We start from the raw sequence: 20030 nt of genomic DNA on the forward strand, positions 1-20030 counted from the left end.
AGAGTGCAAGGCACGTGCACACAGTGTGAGTAAGGAAGTAATTATGCCAACCGGGAGTTAGGAAGAGAAAACCTATTAAAGGAGCTAAATTTTTCAGAGAAGTGACAGATTTTTCTCTTGACTTTTAGATATGTCTTTTCACAAAATGTAAATTAACCCCTCTACCCAGAAATTTTAATTTTGCTTTCTGGATCACAAAATAAACATGAGGGTAAAGAACAGAAGGTAAAAATAAATGTCCAGAAATAATATTTAGATAACCTACACAACCCTAAAACACCCCTCTGATGGTTTTAAATACCTCCTTTGATGTAACTACACTGTACTGGAGAAGCCACATACATTTAGAAAAGTCGCAGCTTCAAATAATTATCTGCTTTAGAAAAGAGTTACGAAGATAAAATGTTTTATTCTCCCTTGAAACATATTATGGTAAGTACATGAATCAGATTTTAAATCCCCACATTTCTTTAATCCTTCTAATGTTCTTTTTTTTTTTTTTAGAAACAAAATTAACCTTACCTTCTTAATTTTCTAGCAAGCTTCTACTTTAGGATTAAAACAGTAACCATATCAAATGAAAAGCATAGGATATATTTGTGGAGGGTATCATTACATTGCCTCCTTGTATGCTTAAATTACCTATCAAAACATAAATTATTTTTTTTAGAACTTCAATTAATACAGGGCCAGTTCTCACTATTTTCCTTTCAGAAGCCATTATGAAATTAAGACAACCAAACTGCTCTTATCCCTCCTCAAGCCCAATGTTAGGCCAGTGTCTCTAATATCAATGTCACTTCCATTCATTCAGTAACTCAAAGAGGAATCTTGCAGGTCCTCCTCAACACTTCACCCTTCCTCTCATCACCCACATGCAATACATCACCAAGCACTGTAAATTAGACCTCTGATGGAGATTCAAATCTGTCCACTTCTCTCTACATACCTGCCACTACCAAGTTCGAGCAACTAGCATCTCTACCTAGACTACTGCAAATGGTCTCAATGATCTTCCTGTTTCATTGCTTATTCCCAGTCATCTTCAGGACCCAGACCCAAAGAAGAGATTTTTCGAAGTTAAAGTAGATCACACCAATCTTCTGCTAAATATCTCCAGTGAATTTCTAATAAAGTCCAAATGTCCTTAACAAGAGCTACAGATCCTTTATGATAGCACCTCTTGCATATCTCTACAACCTCATTTTGGGTTTCTTTTTAAATTTTATTTATTTATGCATGAGAGACAGAGAGAGAGAGAGAGAAGGAGAGGCAGGCTCCTTGCGGAGAGCCCCCAATGCGGGGCTCCATTATGCAAGGCATCAGATGCTCAACCATTGAGCCACCCAAGTGTTCCATACAAACTAATTTTGCATAACTCTTTTGTTCATCTTACTACAGCTATACAAGATTTCCTTCCATTTCTTGGATTTGCCAACCTCTTCCCCACAGTAGAACCTTTGTACATGCTATCCCTCCTCCTACTGCTACTCTGCAATGCTTACTCATACTCATCATTCAGGCCAATTCTGGAAACAGATGTTGACACGCTGAGCTCAGCTGGACGACAAATGGCTGATCCAAGTTTTTCAACTGGTAAGAATGATATCAGTTTGGCTAAGATAATTTTCATTTTAGCTTACTTATTGCAGAGATGACTGCTAGTCCACCAACATCCACTCTCCCTTTCTTTGGTAAGAGAAATCCTAAGTTTTGACTGGCACTTGCTCAACCTAGTTACCTTGACCCAGCTATTTTTCAACATCCCTCCTGACACGGTGTGGCCATGTGGTTGCATTTAGATGAATGGAATGTGAGTTCCATGAGAGCAGTATATTATGTCTTCCTGTTCACTCAGCTCCTCGCATAATACAAGCAAATAGTAGGTGCTTGATAAATATTTGAATGACTGAATGAATGAATAAATATGTAAGTTAGCAACCTGTCACACTTCTACATTAATTTCTCTAGCTCACTGGATCAGATTATCTGTGATGGGGCCCAGGAACATAATTCATTTAAAAGTTCACCAAGTCATTATATTATCAGCAAGATCCGGAAACCACTATTATGACAGTGCTCATAATATCATACATACAAAAGGTCTTTTGAATGTGGGAAAGCCATGAACTTAAAGGGCTAGAAACAAATTGGAAATTATTTTTAAAGCCAAAATTAAGTTCTTTACATTAAATATGATGTATATATGTATGTATGTGCATATGTATGTATGTACTAGCATTAAGAACAGAGAGAAGCATGCTATTAAGATGATACAGGGGGGAAAAAAGACATTCGGAGAAAGGCTAGGTAATTTAGTTGGAAATGAAAACCCATGAGAAAGCCAAGGAACTTCATGAGTACTTAAAATCACTAAGAGTAACAAACTATAAATCAACTTTAAAATGGCAAAGGTACAGAGACAAGGAGGAGGGAACTGCTAAAGTCTGGATCACTGCAGTGGGAGGGATAGATTCTCTTACTCAGTTAAAAAATATAGCTTGGAAGCCCAGAATTAATTAAGGTTTTGAGTTTTGCTTTTTGTTTTCTTTTGCTTTTGTATTTAAAATGCAGCTAAAAAATACACACCAAGAAAATAAAAAAAAATAGCAAAACCTATAGTCTACTTACAAACAACAAAAAAAAAATCTCTTATAACCAGTCACATCTCTGAAAATATTTAAAAGAAGAGTGAGTTTCCACAAACACCCAAAGTAGTATGCAGAAGCACAGTGACTGCCATTACAACATGGTCTCCCTTTCCAGAGAGAGGAAATAAGTTACACGCACGGCCAAAAAAGTATATATTAAACATGCATCCAGGTTTCTTCTTTTCATTACTGTAAGAGTCAGATGAAAAAATCCTAATAAAATGTTCTAAGAAGTGACTACACAGGGACTTTAAAAAGCAACTTCTATTACAGAGATAAAAGAAGTGCAATTATGTTTCCCTTCAACCATCATTTACTGAATGCCTACTATTTACAAAGCCCTGCACTAAGGCTTGTGGCAGGGGCTACGTGCATCTATGTGTCTGAATTCTAACAGCTGGAGATTGAGGAGAGAGCATAACTGCATTTCTCTAGGGGAAAACTGAAAGCAGTATTTGTCTCCTGAAGTCTACTCTATCGAACCAAAAAAAAAAAAAAGTTCTCATAATTACTCTAGAACTTGGATAAAATTGGGTTACCTTCCTAACCTGACCACTCCAGAAATTTGTTGAGGAATTTATTTACTGCTAAATATAATAAGGATTAGAGCAGAGCTGTGGCAAACCTGGAACTAATATAATATTCTCTGGGGTCTTTTTTTTTTCTTTATAACACATATTATGACAATTTAACATATTAAGCCTTCATGTTAGGTTAGAGGAAATATCCAACAAACTAAACATATCTATTAACTATTCACATAGTTGCAAGAGTTAAATTTATTTACATACTTTTTTTAAAAAGCTGATTTTTTAAAAATTCTCTAAAATAGCCAATTATTTTCCAAATTTATTCCAAAATTAATTAACACACTTGAAAGTAGGTATCTTAAAATTTTACCTCAAGTCAGAAATTTGGGGCTTTTCTCTAGGTCTTTAGGCTTTTAATTTAATGATTTTTGGTGATTCAGAGCAATTTGTGTCTTTTCTTTTCATTGCAAAATAAAACCATTAACCTTTCCTTCATGTGATTCTCCAAAGGGTCACTACAAGAAACAGTATTTTAAATAGCCCCATTTTATAATAAAGTATTTTCAATTTTTTAGTAATTAAATATGCTTTAAACTAAATGTAGCTATCCTGTAACATATCAGGGTCTATAGGGAATTGTACAATAATGCTTACGTGTACTAAAAGTCCTACAAATTCTCATAATAGAAAATAAAAAATCATTTTCCAGTAGATTATATGTAAGATAAAAATAAGATCTTAAAACAGTGTTAACAATCCTAATTTAAATCAAATACAACATACTGATATTTCTTCACCAAGATTAGAATAGAGAGTAAGCTTTTATATAAAAGTCCAAAACAATTACTCATTACATTGTATATCATGTTTATAGGAGAGGTACCATGGTCTAGTATTTGGGGCATAAGTATGAGAGGATCAAACTATATAAACTAAAGCTCTAGAAATATCATCAACAGTATACTTTCTATGTCTTCATCTTACCTAAAATAGGGATAAATATGGCCTGAGAGAATAATATTTTTTACAATCTAATGAGTTAAAATTATTTAAAGACAGTTAAGCAATATAGGCCAAATTCATTTTCCCGGTAATGGATATTTTAATGCATGTAACTTTTTCAGATGTCAATTTTAACTTGCTTTCATCTGTAAGAATTAGTTTATAATTATTTTAACTTGATTTTCTCATGAAGAGATTTCATAAATCCCATTATAATTCTAATTAGCTTAATTTTCTAACAAGAGAGTTTCCCTATTTATTTTTGAAATAGTTAACAATTCTCCAAATCCTTTAAAAATATTAATGATAAAAATTAAAATGAGCAGTAATACCTTAGAAACATTACATTTTAAATTATTATGCAATTGAAACTAAATCTGTGTATATATTTGGAAAAGAGGAGGTCTCAGTAGTACATTTTCTTAGACTAAAATGAACTCACTTGAAATTTCAAATGGATTTAATTCAACTGTTTCAATTTCCCACATTTAAAAACATACCACAGTAACACTGATAAATTCAACTGATGTTGTTACATAGCCCTAAAATTTATTTTTTATTTCAAAACACTCAACCTACTTTTGAAGGTATCTATATTTGACATAGCCACTAAAAAATAAAATCACAATGCATTTAGACATAAAACTACAAAAGTATATTTTAATGGATCTACTGCTTTTAACAGATATTCCATGTAATAATCAGCATCGTTAAAATCACTCTCAATAACATTTGTTTTTTTCTTTTAATGATCTAAATCTATAGTGAAATGATGAAATCGAAAAACAAGTGTTCTTGTCAGAAGACAGGAAGAGAGTTTTTTCCCTTCCCTTAAGGAAAACAAAGGATTCCTGAAAGCTTTGCCCTGATTTATTTTTCCAATTTTAAATACCTTAAGAGTAGCGGAACTGCTACTGGCATGGTAGTATTTCTAACAGTCAATAAATCTAAAATATTATGTGTGAATATTGGAATGAAGCCATTAAGAAGATTACAGCATGCAACACAGCAGAGGGTCCACAGGAAAAAAGAACTAGTAATTCAGGACAACTGTGACCACTGACCTTTGAACAGCCAAGACCACTGGTCAAGCTGACACAATAATAGAGTGCACATGCATAGAAAGTCATCTAGCCTCTAAGTATAATTTAAATGCTTTGGTGAATGATTTTAAAAGGCCCCCTTTTAAATATCAGTTAATTTATTAAATAATCAAACAATACCAGTAGTAATATTTTTCAGGATTCAAGTGATTTTGTTAATTCAAATCACAAAAAAATTCAGTAAGATCATTTGTAATTTTAACACATCTCATTTAAAACATTTATAATTAGAGAAAGTATGATGTGATGCTTTATCATATCTCCTACAGAACTATAAGAGATAGCTCTTGGAAAACTGATGAAAAAGCTAAATTTATTAGAGAGGGGTTAAGCAATCACCTAAAATATTTTTAGAAAATGACCATAACTTTAAAACTACTCATATACTTTCAGCAAATGGTCCTAGTTCCACTCCACGGCTGTATCCACTTATTCATTTTTCAAATTTGTCTGTAAGTCTGCGCTCTTTAATTTCAAGCATACGCATAGTTATATCTATAGAACCTTGCAGTGTGCCTTACTTATGATTTTTATGATTTTATGATATTTCGGTTATAAACAGTTAACTGTTCCTTATAAATAAATAATAAGATGGTCCCTCCTGTCATTTTACATATTTAAGCTCTTGTATTTTATGAGTACTATTTAACTTCCTTTTATTTTAAAATAAATGTCTTAATATCGAACTAATTCTACTGGGAAAGTAGTACTTCTGAATTAAAAAAGAATCACCCATAAAAAAATTACTATTAAAGATTGTTTTTCTCAAGGAAATAAAATCAGCCATCATTAAAATTGACTATAAAAATTTTAATGACACAAAAAAGCTGATTTATTTCTCTTTTTTCATTTTCTTTCTTTCTTTCTTTTTTTTTAAATAAACAATCCTTTCTCCTTAGGGCATTAATAGTAGGAAATGCATTGTACATAAAGACAGTATTGTAGTTGGGACTTTATTTCATAATTATTTTCCTATCCAATGAAGAATTCTTTGATGAATTTCTAAGTTAATAACTCTAATCATTTCTAGCAGCTTCTGCAAAATTTTTATAATGAGGCAATCTACTTGTAATGAGCTAAAAGATAATATAATTCTTTACTGGTCTGGGTTTGGATTTGTCCATACATAGCATAAATTTACTACAGTAAGATAAAGTAGTTCAATTTAATTTGCTTCAAGGTCAGCAAGTATTTTAGTTTATTTATGGGCATAGATAATCTGATTTTAACTTTAAAAATCACATTTTTCCCATCACTAGCTATAAAAACAATCAAAGTCAGTATCACTGTATTTTTTTGTTTGAAATTTTTAAATTCACTTTTTCAAACTCCCTGATAATGATTTCAAAGTACTTGCATAATGCAGAAAAATATATGATGAAGGATTTTTATTTTCAAATTTGACTATCCCTAAAAAAACTGGAGTTTTTTAGAAGGAGAGTTATTTTTAACTTAGAACTATGTCATTAAGATATTTCTTAATAGCCATTAATATACATACAGAAACAGTGGAAGTCTCCATTTTTGCACTGTTCTAAGGAATATTAAGGCCCCAAAAATGCAGTTTTGGCGACTATCTAACATGAAATACAGAATATATCCTATTATAAGCTGCAGACACACACATGCACACACACACACAAACCCTCTGCAAGATCAAAGACCAGAAGAGAACTGGCACTTAATTTATCAGCCTTTACAGACAAAAGACAGTTTTCGTCATTTCAAAAGGATCAGATGTCTTTTATGACAAACTGGGTTTGCAGTTTAATTTACAAATAGAATTCTAAGTAAGCAGTCTTTGCTCTGCCAAAGCAAATGACAAACAGTGTAGGTTTTCATTCTTGCGGCCCTCAGCAGGATAGAAAAGATTAAAATAAAACTGAAATAATTTAGAGAAAACAAATAAATGTTTCAGAAAGTTGAGGGAGATCAAAGCCAGAATTTTCTGACCCCAACTGTACAAGCATTTCTTATTATATTGACCAGTGCCATCAGATCATTAATTAAAAGGAAAAGCACTGGCAGGTGGCAGGGAAGCAAAAGCCGGTAATTGGCCCCCTTCTTCTCCTTGCCTTCAAAAACTCTCTCATTCTTTTGCAAGACATGCCACTAGGCAGACAGAAATGCCTACTTTGTAATATAATGATTAAGATGAGATGAAGAGACTTAGGTTTAAAGAAACTCTGCCTAATGAATGCATCTAGCTTTTTAATTATGATCCTACTTTTACAATAGGAATAGGATGTTCCATTCAACATCTCCTCAACTGCCAAAAGGTAGAAAATATTAAATATAGAATCTACACAGATTCCTCTCACACCCATGCACGTACTCATCCCTTTTATTTCAGATAGAAAATTGGGAAAAATAAGTCTTGGTAATCCAAGGGCCCAGGAGAAAACATATATATTGATATATAGAGAGAGATATATGTTCACCACAAAATAACCTTCAGACTTACCACATCACTCGGTAGGTTGTTCAAGTCATTAAATGGTGATTCTAAAGTGTTTGTGTCAACATTTAACATAACCACATCCTCCAAAGATTTATTTTTCACTCTCTGTTTAAAAAACACAATTATAAATAAACATCTTAGTATATTTTCCTTCCAAACTATGATGAGCTTAGAAATGTAGAGAAAATTATTTTAATGATAATTAGCCTTGGGAAAAGAAAAAAGGAAAATCCTATGCTATAAGAATATATAAACCACTTTGCCTCATGAAAGTTTGTCTACAACCATTCAAGAAGATTGGGTAAAATATCCTTAAAATAAAATGTTTGCTCATCTAAACACATTAACTTAGTTTGGAGATACTGAATATAATTACCAAAGATATATTACAACAAAAACTCACAAAATAGGCACAGCTATACTAAACCACAAAAATTTATACCTTTATCAACTGAATTTCAATCCTATGATACAGGAACTTGTGGCTTGTTCTATACCTATTTTTAACATAAATCATATTGTAGGGATAACATAAGCCAATAATTAAGACTACTGTAGCGAACTAAGTTTTAAATTAATAAATATTTTCTCTGTATTTCCATATCAATTCAGTGTAAGCTGATGATGAGGACTGTAAGTTGGATAAGAAAAATGACAGAACAGTAATAAGGAATTGTTGGAATATTTATCACATGAATTTAATATAAAAGATCAAATTGAATAGCCTATTAGATTAATTGACTTGTCTTTTTTGTTTGACGACTTAGTCAAATGGTCAAATTTTCTCAATATGTGGACTAATGATAGTAAATTAGAATTTCATCAAATTTTTCATTCTTAAAAGAAGAAATTTTGGTTTCTTTTTCCTATTTAAACTAATATTTATACTTAAGCAAATCATCTAATTCCATTTGCCTTATTTAAATGATAGCAAATAGTATTACTCTTTGATGCAAATAAAGGGCTCATTAATGAAATATATCTATCAATTCAGAATTCCTTAATTGTATAGGTCAGCTAGCAATAAGTCAATTAATTTCAGTGTAGTATTTTTTTCAGTATAGTATTTTTAAAAATGACATTCTAGAATAATGGCCATTTTTTGAGAATTATTAAATATCTTAAATCTTAAATTGGCCAAACCAAATTTTTTAAGTTGCTCAAGATTGTAGTTTCCCTGATCCATTTAGAACTTCAAATATCTGCAAATTAGGTAGAATGTTAAATTTGCTAGGGAAATGATGGTCTAGAGTAGGGGATTTGTATGTGTTAAGAAAGCCATAATGTCTATGTAGAATATGAATTATCAAGGAACACATGATTTTAAAAATCCATCTTGTTAAAGACATTGTAATTATTCTAAAATAAGAGTCAGTGGATGGCTGTTTCTTAGAAATTAACAGAGAATCACCTACAATTGTAACACTATTGACAAAACATTTATAAATAAACTAATTCCCTTTCCTTTCCGTGTGTGTGTGTGTGTGTGTGTGTGTGTATATATATATATATATATACACACACATATGTAAAAAAGGCTTACATATATAAATATGTAGTTATCTATAAATTACATACAACATAACAACAAAAATAACCTATTTTATAAGCAAAAGTATATTTATATCAGTGGCATTTGGGTGGGGAAGTTGTGTCATAATTTTGATTTCTACTTTTAATTCTAAGTTGTCCCTTAACAGAAACTATAAAGATAATCCAGAAACCCAATGCACTTGTTAAAGGCTGAAATGAGTTCTTCTAAATAGCCTGGAATAATGGTTATGTGATGCCTAAATATTTTGTGATGGTACAAATGCTAAACTCTGAATAAAGAAGATTAGTATTAACATAAATATATACTTTTTTCCAAATTTTCCTTAGTTTAAAAAAGTCCGATAATAGCTGAATATTAAATTCTGTCCAAGAGATCATTCAATAACAATGGAAAAGGTATTAATTTCAATAAATCAATACAACGAAGACCTACTACAATGAGAATGATTCTACATAAGCAACAAGGGAAAAGTAGTATGTAATTAAAACTTTCTTTAAATTTGGATTAATGTCAGTATTTTAGCTATGTTTCCCTCCAAAACAGGCTTTAACTATTTTCTAAAGAAGAGTAAAAGGTCCTACAGCATACAAAATGGTACCACTTTCTCTGTCTCATATTGTTATAGCTCATAAAATTCATAAGCTTGCTTGGATCAGGAAAGAGTAATAAAAAGGAGAATTTGCCTTTTTCTTCAAATATAAGAAAATATTAGGACAGAGACTGAATGTCTTAAGGACAACAGTAAGGTACTAAAGTTGGTAAGTTTTTCTCTCATCTCCTCTCTGTATAACCCTTCCATGCAATATAACTACAAATGTGCATCATGTAAAGCAAGGAAGTGACACAGTGGCAGCAATCACATGTTCTTGTAAAACTAAGACAACTTTTATTTAGAATTGTTTGTATATCTTAAAACACATAATGCAATCCTTATCATTTGTAGCCTCCACTAACTTATTTGTCATCATTTACAGGAATTCCTCCCTAAAGTCTCATTCAGGGGGAACAAAATTTCCTTATCCTTTTTATGGGGAGCAAATTTACATTGAAAAAAAAAAGATTTTTAGCCATATTTCACTCATGACTATATAAAAATAATTAAAAGAAAGATTTAAATGGATACTAATTTCACATCTTTGAATAATTATGTCTAGAAGTCTTTGTAAAGCTGGTATGTTGAAACTGTCTTGATCAAGAGAGAGAATAGGGAATATTTGATTCTTCCTTTAAAAAAAAAATCTGTTGTAACTTCAGTCTAGCAAAGTTTAAAAAATTATTCAGCTCGGTCTCACATACAAAATATGTAAATAGATACATCCACATTTTAATTGTAATACCATTAATATAAAGTAAGAAAGCACAAAAGATACAAATTTTAGTTAAAAAAAAAAAAAACCTGCCTACTAATGACATAATAAGAATGGAATTGCAGGATGTGTATCATCTTGTAATAAATTAAGGAGAAAGTTACTAAATGGTACCCAACTGGTTTAAAGACATTCTTGAAGTTCCTAATATACCATCTCCTTTACTATTAAACAAAATAAACTAAATAGAACTGACTACAAAGACAGTTCAATAAATCCAGAGTATAAAAGGTACAGAGATTTCAGCTAATCTAATCATGGATCTAAACAGTCCCATTTAATCATGAGCCAATTTAAAATCAGAATGGACCATTTCTCTAAGACAATACCGTAAGAAGTAAAAAATTCTTAAATTTGCTCCTTAGAAGAAGTACTGATTTTCTTTATAGGTATCCAACATATATGTGTGATAAATGTAATCAGATATTTAAAACATGTACCCACTTCCATAATATTTTGGAAAAGCTGAATCAGTTGTTTTAAAATTTGATATAAAACCATTATGCAAAAATATAAATAGGTACAATAAAAAACTTTAAATATTTTTCATCTGCACAAATAAACAAAAAAATTTGTGTCCTATTAAATACATTAAGAAGAGATGTGCAGTAATATCAAAATCAAATCTGATGACTTCTTTGAAACATACCAACCTACTAAACTTAGATTTTATACAGTGAAAATACTGATGAATAAAATACTAGTTATATATTCCAAAATCAAATAATAGACTAAGTACCTATTCATTCATGTTTTTGCTTTATGCAAATTGACCTTTCACTGCCAGTAAGAATAAGTTTCCTAAAAATTAATAAACATAGAGATGCATAACCTTATCTAATAGACTTCAAAATTAAAAACAAAGTAAGTCTATTAAAGAAATTCATTAAAATGTATTCTTTGTTAATGACTTAACAAATGTTTCCCTAGTATTCTGCAAAAAGAGAATGACCAAAACCAGAGCACATGTAGAATTCTCTAACTCAAGAAGGACTACTATAGGAACATGACTTCTCCAGACATGATCCTCACAAGTTTTAAAATAATCAAGGGGATCTTCCTTGATGAGCAAAGTGAGTACTGATGTATATTGTATACGGTGACAACTAATGAGAAAACCAAATCTAACTCATTTAGGAGTTACTGATTATGAATTGGTTATAGTTATCAATTAGGAATTGGCTTAAAGGTGAATATGCACAATCAGCAAAAGAAAAAAAAAAGAAAGAAAACTGAATAAAATTGAAATCAGCTAGTGTAATGTAATGACGCCATGCAACTGATCCAAGTCTTTCGTTTGGATCCAAGTCTTTTGTTTATTTTTTTTTAGAATCTAATCTTCTAACAAGTCTTCTCTGGAAATCTCTCTGATTCCATGCTCAACGTATTTAAAGTTCAAAGTTTTTCACTATAATGATGACAAGTCACAAAATCATTTTGAAATGAAGTAATAACAATGCAAAAAAATTAGTGAATTTTAAATCTCCAACAGGACTGAAAATTTAAAAAATTTTTAAAGCTATATTCTAATTTATGGGATCCCTGGGTGGCGCAGCGGTTTAGCGCCTGCCTTTGGCCCAGGGCGCGATCCTGGAGACCCAGGATCGAATCCCACATCGGGCTCCCGGTGCTGGAGCCTGCTTCTCCTTCTGCCTGTGTCTCTGCTTCTCTCTCTCTCTTTGTGTGACTATCATAAATAAATAAAAATAAAATAAAAATTAAAACTTCATGATTAGTGTATTAAAATCATATCTTGAAAAAGCACACTGATAAACTGGATCATAAATGTAGCTTGAAAAATAAAAACATTTTCCCTTTATGACTCATAACTACATAACCTCTGATCTTCAAAATAAGGCCTAAAAAAGAAATAGATATAAAAGATCCTACATGACATAAAGAAAGTGGATCATCAAAGACTATGATTTTAACATTTAAAACTTACCTCACGACTTTGATCAAAATTAACATATTTTCCTCAATTTCATGCCATTGAAGATGGTCATTAAGTATATTAATTAAAATGAAATTATTCCAAATATTACTTTTGAAAATGATCATGTAAGTATACCCCAAATATGAAGCTAGTCACTGCTTTATACTATTCAATTGATACTCTTTTAAAACACAACTGTTTTAACTATTATTTTTATTAATTAATTTATCACTCATGTATCTCATGTCTCAATGATACTCACCTCTATGAGGCTGGAATGTATTCCAATCAGGTATGGCATTGGAGCACTAAATTAAAGATATATAATGTATATATTTGTAAGTTCATTAAAGCTATAACAACAATATAAGTAATTCAGAAGATTTACAAAATTAAATTTTTAAAAAGATTTTAAAATTGAATTAAATGTATCGTACTAATGTAGCCCATTAGAGATATTTAAAATTATTCAATATATAAAAGTCAAATTTAATCTGAGAGGCCATTAATATATTTAAATTAAGGTTGTTTTGCATGAAAATCACAAAATAATTTATAATTAAAGAGCGGTAATGCCTAAAAAATTTTTTTATTTATGAAGAAGATTAGAGTTTAGGCCATAGTCTGAGTTAAATCTTCCATATACTACCTATTAGATATAGCCTAATTATCAAATTTATTCATTTTTTATATACTTTTTTATTCAATTAGATTCTTATTTCAATGAATTTCTTAATATACCATCATTGTTTTGGTGCTACTATGGCACCAAAATATTTTGAGTCAGTCACCAAATATTTATTGAGACTTACTATCTACCAGGCTCATTTATGAATAAGAAGTACAAAGATACCAAGCTCCTCCTCTACTGTTATCACTCACTTTCTATGCTATCTTTCTGCTCACGTACATTAGGCTTTATTGAAATGTCATATATTCCTATTTATCCCAGCTTCACTTCTATTAATAAAATAATTTTAACAAATCAAAATATTCTAATATGTTTAAGAATAGCACTAAATTAATTAATTCAGCAGATAATCTGTGGAGCACACCAGATGCTAAACCTGGGCTATGGGCTAGATAAAATAATAAATGATATAAATATAAACAGAATATATTCCCTTGTAGATCTTATACTCCATCAGACGATACAGACATTAAGTAATTTTTGTAACATAAAATCGGGCTTACAAGTAATTTCAAAAACATTTCTCATGAAATACAAAAAGGGAATTTCCTAACTTGACATTTTAAAATTAAAATATTATTTAACAAGAAAACATGAGAATGGGCAGATGTCTACAAAGGTGATAGAAATTATGCAAATAAACAGCTATTTAAAAATAGAACATTTTTGACATTTCTTGTATAGACATCTCTGTGTTCTATTTAATGCAAACATTTTGTTAATGAAAAGTCTTTTTCAAAGAATTTGCTTAATTTTTCAAGCATCATTTTCACGAACAGAGTTGAGCTGTCCAAACTCCAGCATATCCATTTTGCTACTGAGCACCAGTCACAGATAAAGCTAACAACAGGCACCTCGAAGATCCAGTTTTCAAGGTAACCTCAAACAGCTCCACCTTTATTTAAAGATGGCTTAACCGCTAATATATATCCATAAATCACTAAAAATAAGGATGGTTAAAGTTTATACTTGACTCCACATTATTCTGTTCATTACTTATTGTACTAGATTCTATCTCCCTTTTGTAGCTTTGTTCCTTCCTATTTTTATTTATTTATTTTTAATACAACAGACCATCTGGAATTGATCTGATATTCTGGATCACTTGACTGAAAGTAAAGAACTATTTATAGGCCTTGATATTCTTAAGACCTAACAGATTTTCTGCCTTCAAAAGGAAACAGGAGAAATAAATGTGGACTGTTCCACTTTTGCTTAAATAAAGGAAGGTTGATTACTTCCCTTGTTCAAGTTCTCATCTCTGGAATTCCTTTTGGGACTCCGCAGAAGACATAAAATATATGTCACTAACTATTCTGGGCTCTCACGACTGGGTTCAGAACATTTTCACAAAACAGGGTAGCAAATCCCAAGATCTTAAATATGTCAAGCTGTCAATGTCCAAACAGTACAAAATTACCCAAGTTACTGTGCAAACTTCCAATTCACACTAGGTTTATCCTACCCACAAAATTTACAACATAGAAAATCTATGGTATCTCCAATTTTGATGCCCGTTTTAATATAATGGATTATCAAAAAATATATAAGCCACCTAAAATTAACAATTATTATGTCTATTTTACAGATGTTGGATGAACATTAAGTAGATCAGACTTCAAAACTTCAGAGCCAAAAGTAGTAGCTAACCTATGGAAGTCCTATGAAATACAGCTAAGATAATACTTTTAAAACCTCATGAAAGTTAGTCATTTCTTGGAATACAAAACATAAATGGTTAGCAGTTGTTAAGCTAGAATAAAAATCCAATATAGGGTTCCTATGTAGAAGTTAGTAATAAAGTAACTCATAACTTTTTCTGTGAGATTACTGGGTATCTATGTGTTCTCATCTCACTAATTACTAACAAAATAAAAAATAGAGATTTTAGAACTACAAATGTTATAGAGCATAATTTCCTAAAATAATTACGATGTTTTGCATACAGATTTTATAGAATATTTTTATAGACAAATTTTATATTTTATAGACTTTACTGAATAGTTTTTTCTTTCTCATGAAAACTGGATTGTGTACATCCTAATATTAAATCAGCGAAATCTCACAAAAAGTAATTTTGCAACCCTAGCTGAAATCTTCTAATTAGAAGGGTGTTAATAAGTCAGGAAGAGATCCTGGCAACACAGATGTTTTATCATCCACATGAAAAATTGTCCTAGATCTTTCTGTCAATGAAGTTATTTTATAAAGATAGGATACAAAAGGCTCTGTTATGACTGCTGCTTCTTTTGCATAACAATTAATCTTTATTCAAAAATAATTACCATGTAATAGCTTTTTTTTTTTTCTTTTTAGGTTTTCTTACAGAGACCACCCATGGGTACACAGTAACAGCAGTGTATTAACTTAGGGAATCTCAACAGCATAATTTTCTATTTACATTTTTAAAAAATTCTCTTAAAAGCTAAATCTGCTCCTTTCACAGAAAGAAGAGTCAGATAGGTAGCCTAAATAAAAAAGTGGTTCAACCACTCTTGAATAAATAATGGATTATAATTGTACTGGTCTTATAGTCATAGTACTTCCTAGGCATTCAAGGACTCAGAAAGGCTAAGAGTGTGTGTATGGCAGTGTCATGAACTGACCACATTAAAGTTCTCTCTGTCTCCCTCTCCTTCCCTCCACCCCCTCCCGTAAGAACACTTAACATGAGATCTGCCCTCTTAAGATACAAGTTTAAGTCTGCAACACCATATTGTTAATGATAGGCACAATGTTGTGCGGCAGATGTCTAGAGCTTAACCATCTTGTATAACTGAAATCCTGTAACTGTTAAATAGAAATTCCCACTTTCCCTTTATACTAGTAGATTAAGAGAAAAATGTAGAGGGTGGCATTTCCTCCCAGCCTCCTTCCCAATCCTACTATGTGATGTGGGCCACTTCTTCCTAGGTGGCCTCATCCATGTGTCTTTCACATGCCTCTGGTATAAACCTTATAATACTGCAGTATTACTCTGTGTTTCTCTTGTGTGTGCATATATGTGTGTGCCCCACGCATGTATGTGTGGATTTCTTCCTCTCTGTGGATACTGCATGGGCAGAAACTAAATTCTACTCATTATCTCACATATACTCACTGCTTGGCCAATAGGTGTTCACTAAATATTTGACGTACAAATGGATGCATGAATGAATGAATGAGCCAACAAATTAGCAAGCCTTTCATTACTGGTTCCAGATGCTATATTCATGCACGGTCACAAGATGGCATTATGGCTCTCCACAGTCTATGTCACACCAGAGATACCCGGTGTGCAAACAAAAATACTTCTAGGAGACAGGATTATTTCGGGATTTGGAAAGTTCCAATCAACTGGAATCAATTGAAGAGTTGGCAAATACACATCTATCACATCCTGGTGCTATTTTTAAAGTGAAATATAAAAATGTCTTTATTCAGAAACCATGAGATTGAAAGGACAATCTCTAACATTTCTCTTCCTTTTATATACCGATCAGTATGATTCTAAGATCATTTGCAAGGACACAAAGGGAAGAAAACCATTTTCTCTAAGAAATACGTTAGTCCATAAAATTTTCTGACAGAAGAGAGCTAGAGTCTTAGACAGCTATTTCTTTAAAAATAAAAATTTGGAAAAAAAAAAAAAGAAAAAAGTACATTATACTGCTCAGTTCCTATGATAGAAGCTGAGCCTATCATTGCGGCCTTCAGGTTCAGGAAGTTTCAGAGAACTCCTTCTTTGATTATCACTGCTGTGCTTTCTGGAACAGGGAACTGTTTGGTATGGAGGCTGTTAGAATTTGTCCTAAAGGCTATTTCAAGGTTAGAAACTAGTAAGAAAATTTGAGGGACTGAAATATGAAACAATCCTCCTTCCTTATAGTGGAAGCAGCAAAAGGACTTGACAGCAGGGTTAGAAAATATCAAGAAGACCTCTCTGCAAAGAATTTGCACAGAACTACCTATATCACAGAATAGTTTCTAAATAACAGTATTCTAGAAAGTTAAATCTGTAATCACTACAGACAACTGAACTTAAAGGGACATTACCTCCTAAGAGTTTGTAATGCTTTAACAGAAAAATTGAAATAGCGTAACATTATATATGATAAAATATAGTTCTAAGGTTTGTTCATTAGAAGTGTCAGTTCTTGAACCACTAATTTGACACGTATTTTAAAAAATCATGTATCAATATGTTTTCAAATATTTTTGTAGAAATTATTTAGTATAAATAAATTGTAGTTACTGAACCCCATGTGCCAAGGTCTACGGCATTGTCAATGTGAATAAACTGCCATTCCTGCCTTCAAAGATGCTAATATATACTAGGTATGGTGGTCACAGAAAACCATTCTAAAATGAATACAGAAGAAACTACTTATAGATTTAGCTTAACCCTCAGATTTGTGTGTATGTGAGACTCCACAAAATAATTAAGCTGAATACTTATAGTCTCCTTCCAAACTTCCTCCTTTCCTAGTACTCAAAGGGTTGAATGGCAGTGGAGGATCACTATTTTATGGCATTATCAACACTAATAATATTACCATGCTGTGGAAACACACCATATATTGGTATCATCAATATGTGGCCAAATATACATGTTGTCATTACAATCATTTGATCTGAAGAGGGTTAGTCATAAAAAATAGAAAACCTCTATGCATAAATTTAAATAGTCTTAACCCTTAAATACTGTGATTTGCTTTTCATGAAATAAAAAACTTAAATACTAATTCTAAAAGAGCTTCGTTCATATTAATGAACAAACATACAGTCAAAATTATTTCCTTCTCTGTGTGTATGCACACATGCATGATTTGAAGGAAAAAAATCTCAGATTTCTTAAGAATTAAGCTATGGCAGAAGATAATTATGCAGTGAAGAGAATATTTTACCCTCCAGTCTAGATCCCAAGGTGGCTGTTTCAGACTCTGACCCTTGTCCAGCCTCACTGTGAGTATAAATGCTCTTCTAGAGGAAGAGAACAGAAAAGTTCTAGGGCTGTAGTTGAATTCAAATTCAGTGAGATCATTGGGAGTTGTTTCTAACGCCAGGAAGCTTTTCAAAATTACTCCCAACACTTTTCAACATTGCTTTTCATAGTGGCTTAGGGCAGAGACTTTGATTTAAACCAGAAACTTAGGGAATCCCTGAATTAGAGGCAACCCTTTTGCTGGCATCTGGTATTCAGTGTGCTGCTGAGGGAAGAGAAGTCTAGGAAAGTGTGTCCTGAGGTAAAGGTAACGGAAGCATGCCCCAACAGGGACAATCTGGTTCCTGATACACTCTGCAAACAAATCCTGACAACTGGTATACTGAGTTCTCTAACTAATACTGTAACTTCTGCACAGTTTTCCTAACCACCACTAAGACTGTATGTGTTTCTCTTTATGGATCAAATTATCTAAATGACTGCAGAAGTACCTCACAAAATCTAAAGAACTTTACGTTTGCCAAGTATATATTTTTGTAGCTTTGTAATGAATTACTCTGCCCTTCATAAAAGCACCTTTGAATATTTGTTAGTAATCTCTAAGCCAAGTTTCCGGGACTTCATTCAGCTATATAGATATCAAGCTTACCTAACCTACAAATAAACAAATTTTTTCTAACCATAAAGCCTAGATTTAAAGGAGTCTGGCAAAAGTCATCTTACCAGCAGTAGTCCAGCAGGTGTGGAGGAAGCACTGGGATGTATATGTGTTGCCAGTACATTGGGTATAGCAGGGCAACTGATCCATGGAGACAGGCAGTTAACTAAAATTTGCAAAAGGATGACAACAATAAGTAGCTGCTGATCCGCCGAACAAAAAAGACATGCTCAAATTATCAAAGATTAATGACAATCATAAACCAATTTATTTAGTTACCTAAATCACATTATCTTTGCCAATTCTGCCAGGAGAAAAAAATCTTATGTTCAAAAGCCCCTCTGAAAAATATACAAATAGGGAAAGTAGCTTCTTGGGCATCTTATGGAGGCAGTTTTAACTATCTGAAAATATAGTGTCTGGGGTCAAAACTTAGAATATAAATAAAAGTAAAACTGAAAAATTAGGCGAGCATCTTAGAAGAAATTGTAGGAAATTACAATTTGTGCAGCACGGTTTGCGCATCACTCAGATTAATATACCACGATTAAATATGGAAAGGAAGAGAGGCTGAAAGCTCCTGAGGGATATCATTAGGGCAAATTGCCAAAGAATGAAACATGAGCCAGTCAGGAGAGTCTGGAAGCTGCAATAATACCAGGGGACTTGAATGTTCGACAGTTGGAGCTTCAGTAATGTGTGAACTGCGGGTTATGGTATCAAGAGACTCTGCTCACTGACACATAGAATGTCACTATTGACCAGCGAACTGCCCAAGCTTGACAGCTGTACTACAGGAAGCCAAGTATATCATAATTTCATATTTAAACTGTTCATTTCAGATTAACATTTTGTTTCCTAGCTTTATATCACAACAGCTGCAAATACATTGATGCTATTTTAAAGGTAATTGCCATTTTAATTGTTTTGTTTTGTTTTGGCAAGCAGTTAATTAAATTTTGTTTAATGCTTAACAAAGGGATATCACTTTTTCCCCCCTCCTTCCTACTGACCCTCACCAGAATTCTTTCCATGGGACTTTTCTTCACATCTTAAATTATATTTCTGTAAGTGTTAATCATTTTTTAATGTTTAAAGCAATAATTTAGTCAGCATTCCTGATTTTAAAGTCTTGCTACAGTCAGCATTTCA

At 32.0% G+C, this 20030-nt stretch overlaps 1 protein-coding gene across 4 annotated transcripts in view; it reads right to left on the reverse strand.

The window, feature by feature from the left end:
* Window positions 1-20030, reverse strand: part of DENND1B (DENN domain containing 1B) — a 259630-nt gene that overhangs the window by 88846 nt on the left and 150754 nt on the right. For 3 of the 4 annotated variants that reach the window (XM_041758344.1, XM_041758353.1, XM_041758334.1), the window contains 3 exons: window positions 18944-19044; window positions 12868-12913; window positions 7751-7852 (listed from right to left, as the gene is read on the reverse strand). In XM_041758344.1, coding sequence (XP_041614278.1) covers window positions 7751-7852; window positions 12868-12913; window positions 18944-19044 — 249 coding nt within the window. The remainder of the gene's footprint in view (window positions 1-7750; window positions 7853-12867; window positions 12914-18943; window positions 19045-20030) is intronic. The other variant, XM_041758364.1, reaches the window with a different exon arrangement.

Source organism: Vulpes lagopus, chromosome 1 (genome assembly GCF_018345385.1).
Source record: "Vulpes lagopus strain Blue_001 chromosome 1, ASM1834538v1, whole genome shotgun sequence".
In the NCBI taxonomy this organism is placed as follows: Eukaryota; Metazoa; Chordata; class Mammalia; order Carnivora; family Canidae; genus Vulpes; species Vulpes lagopus.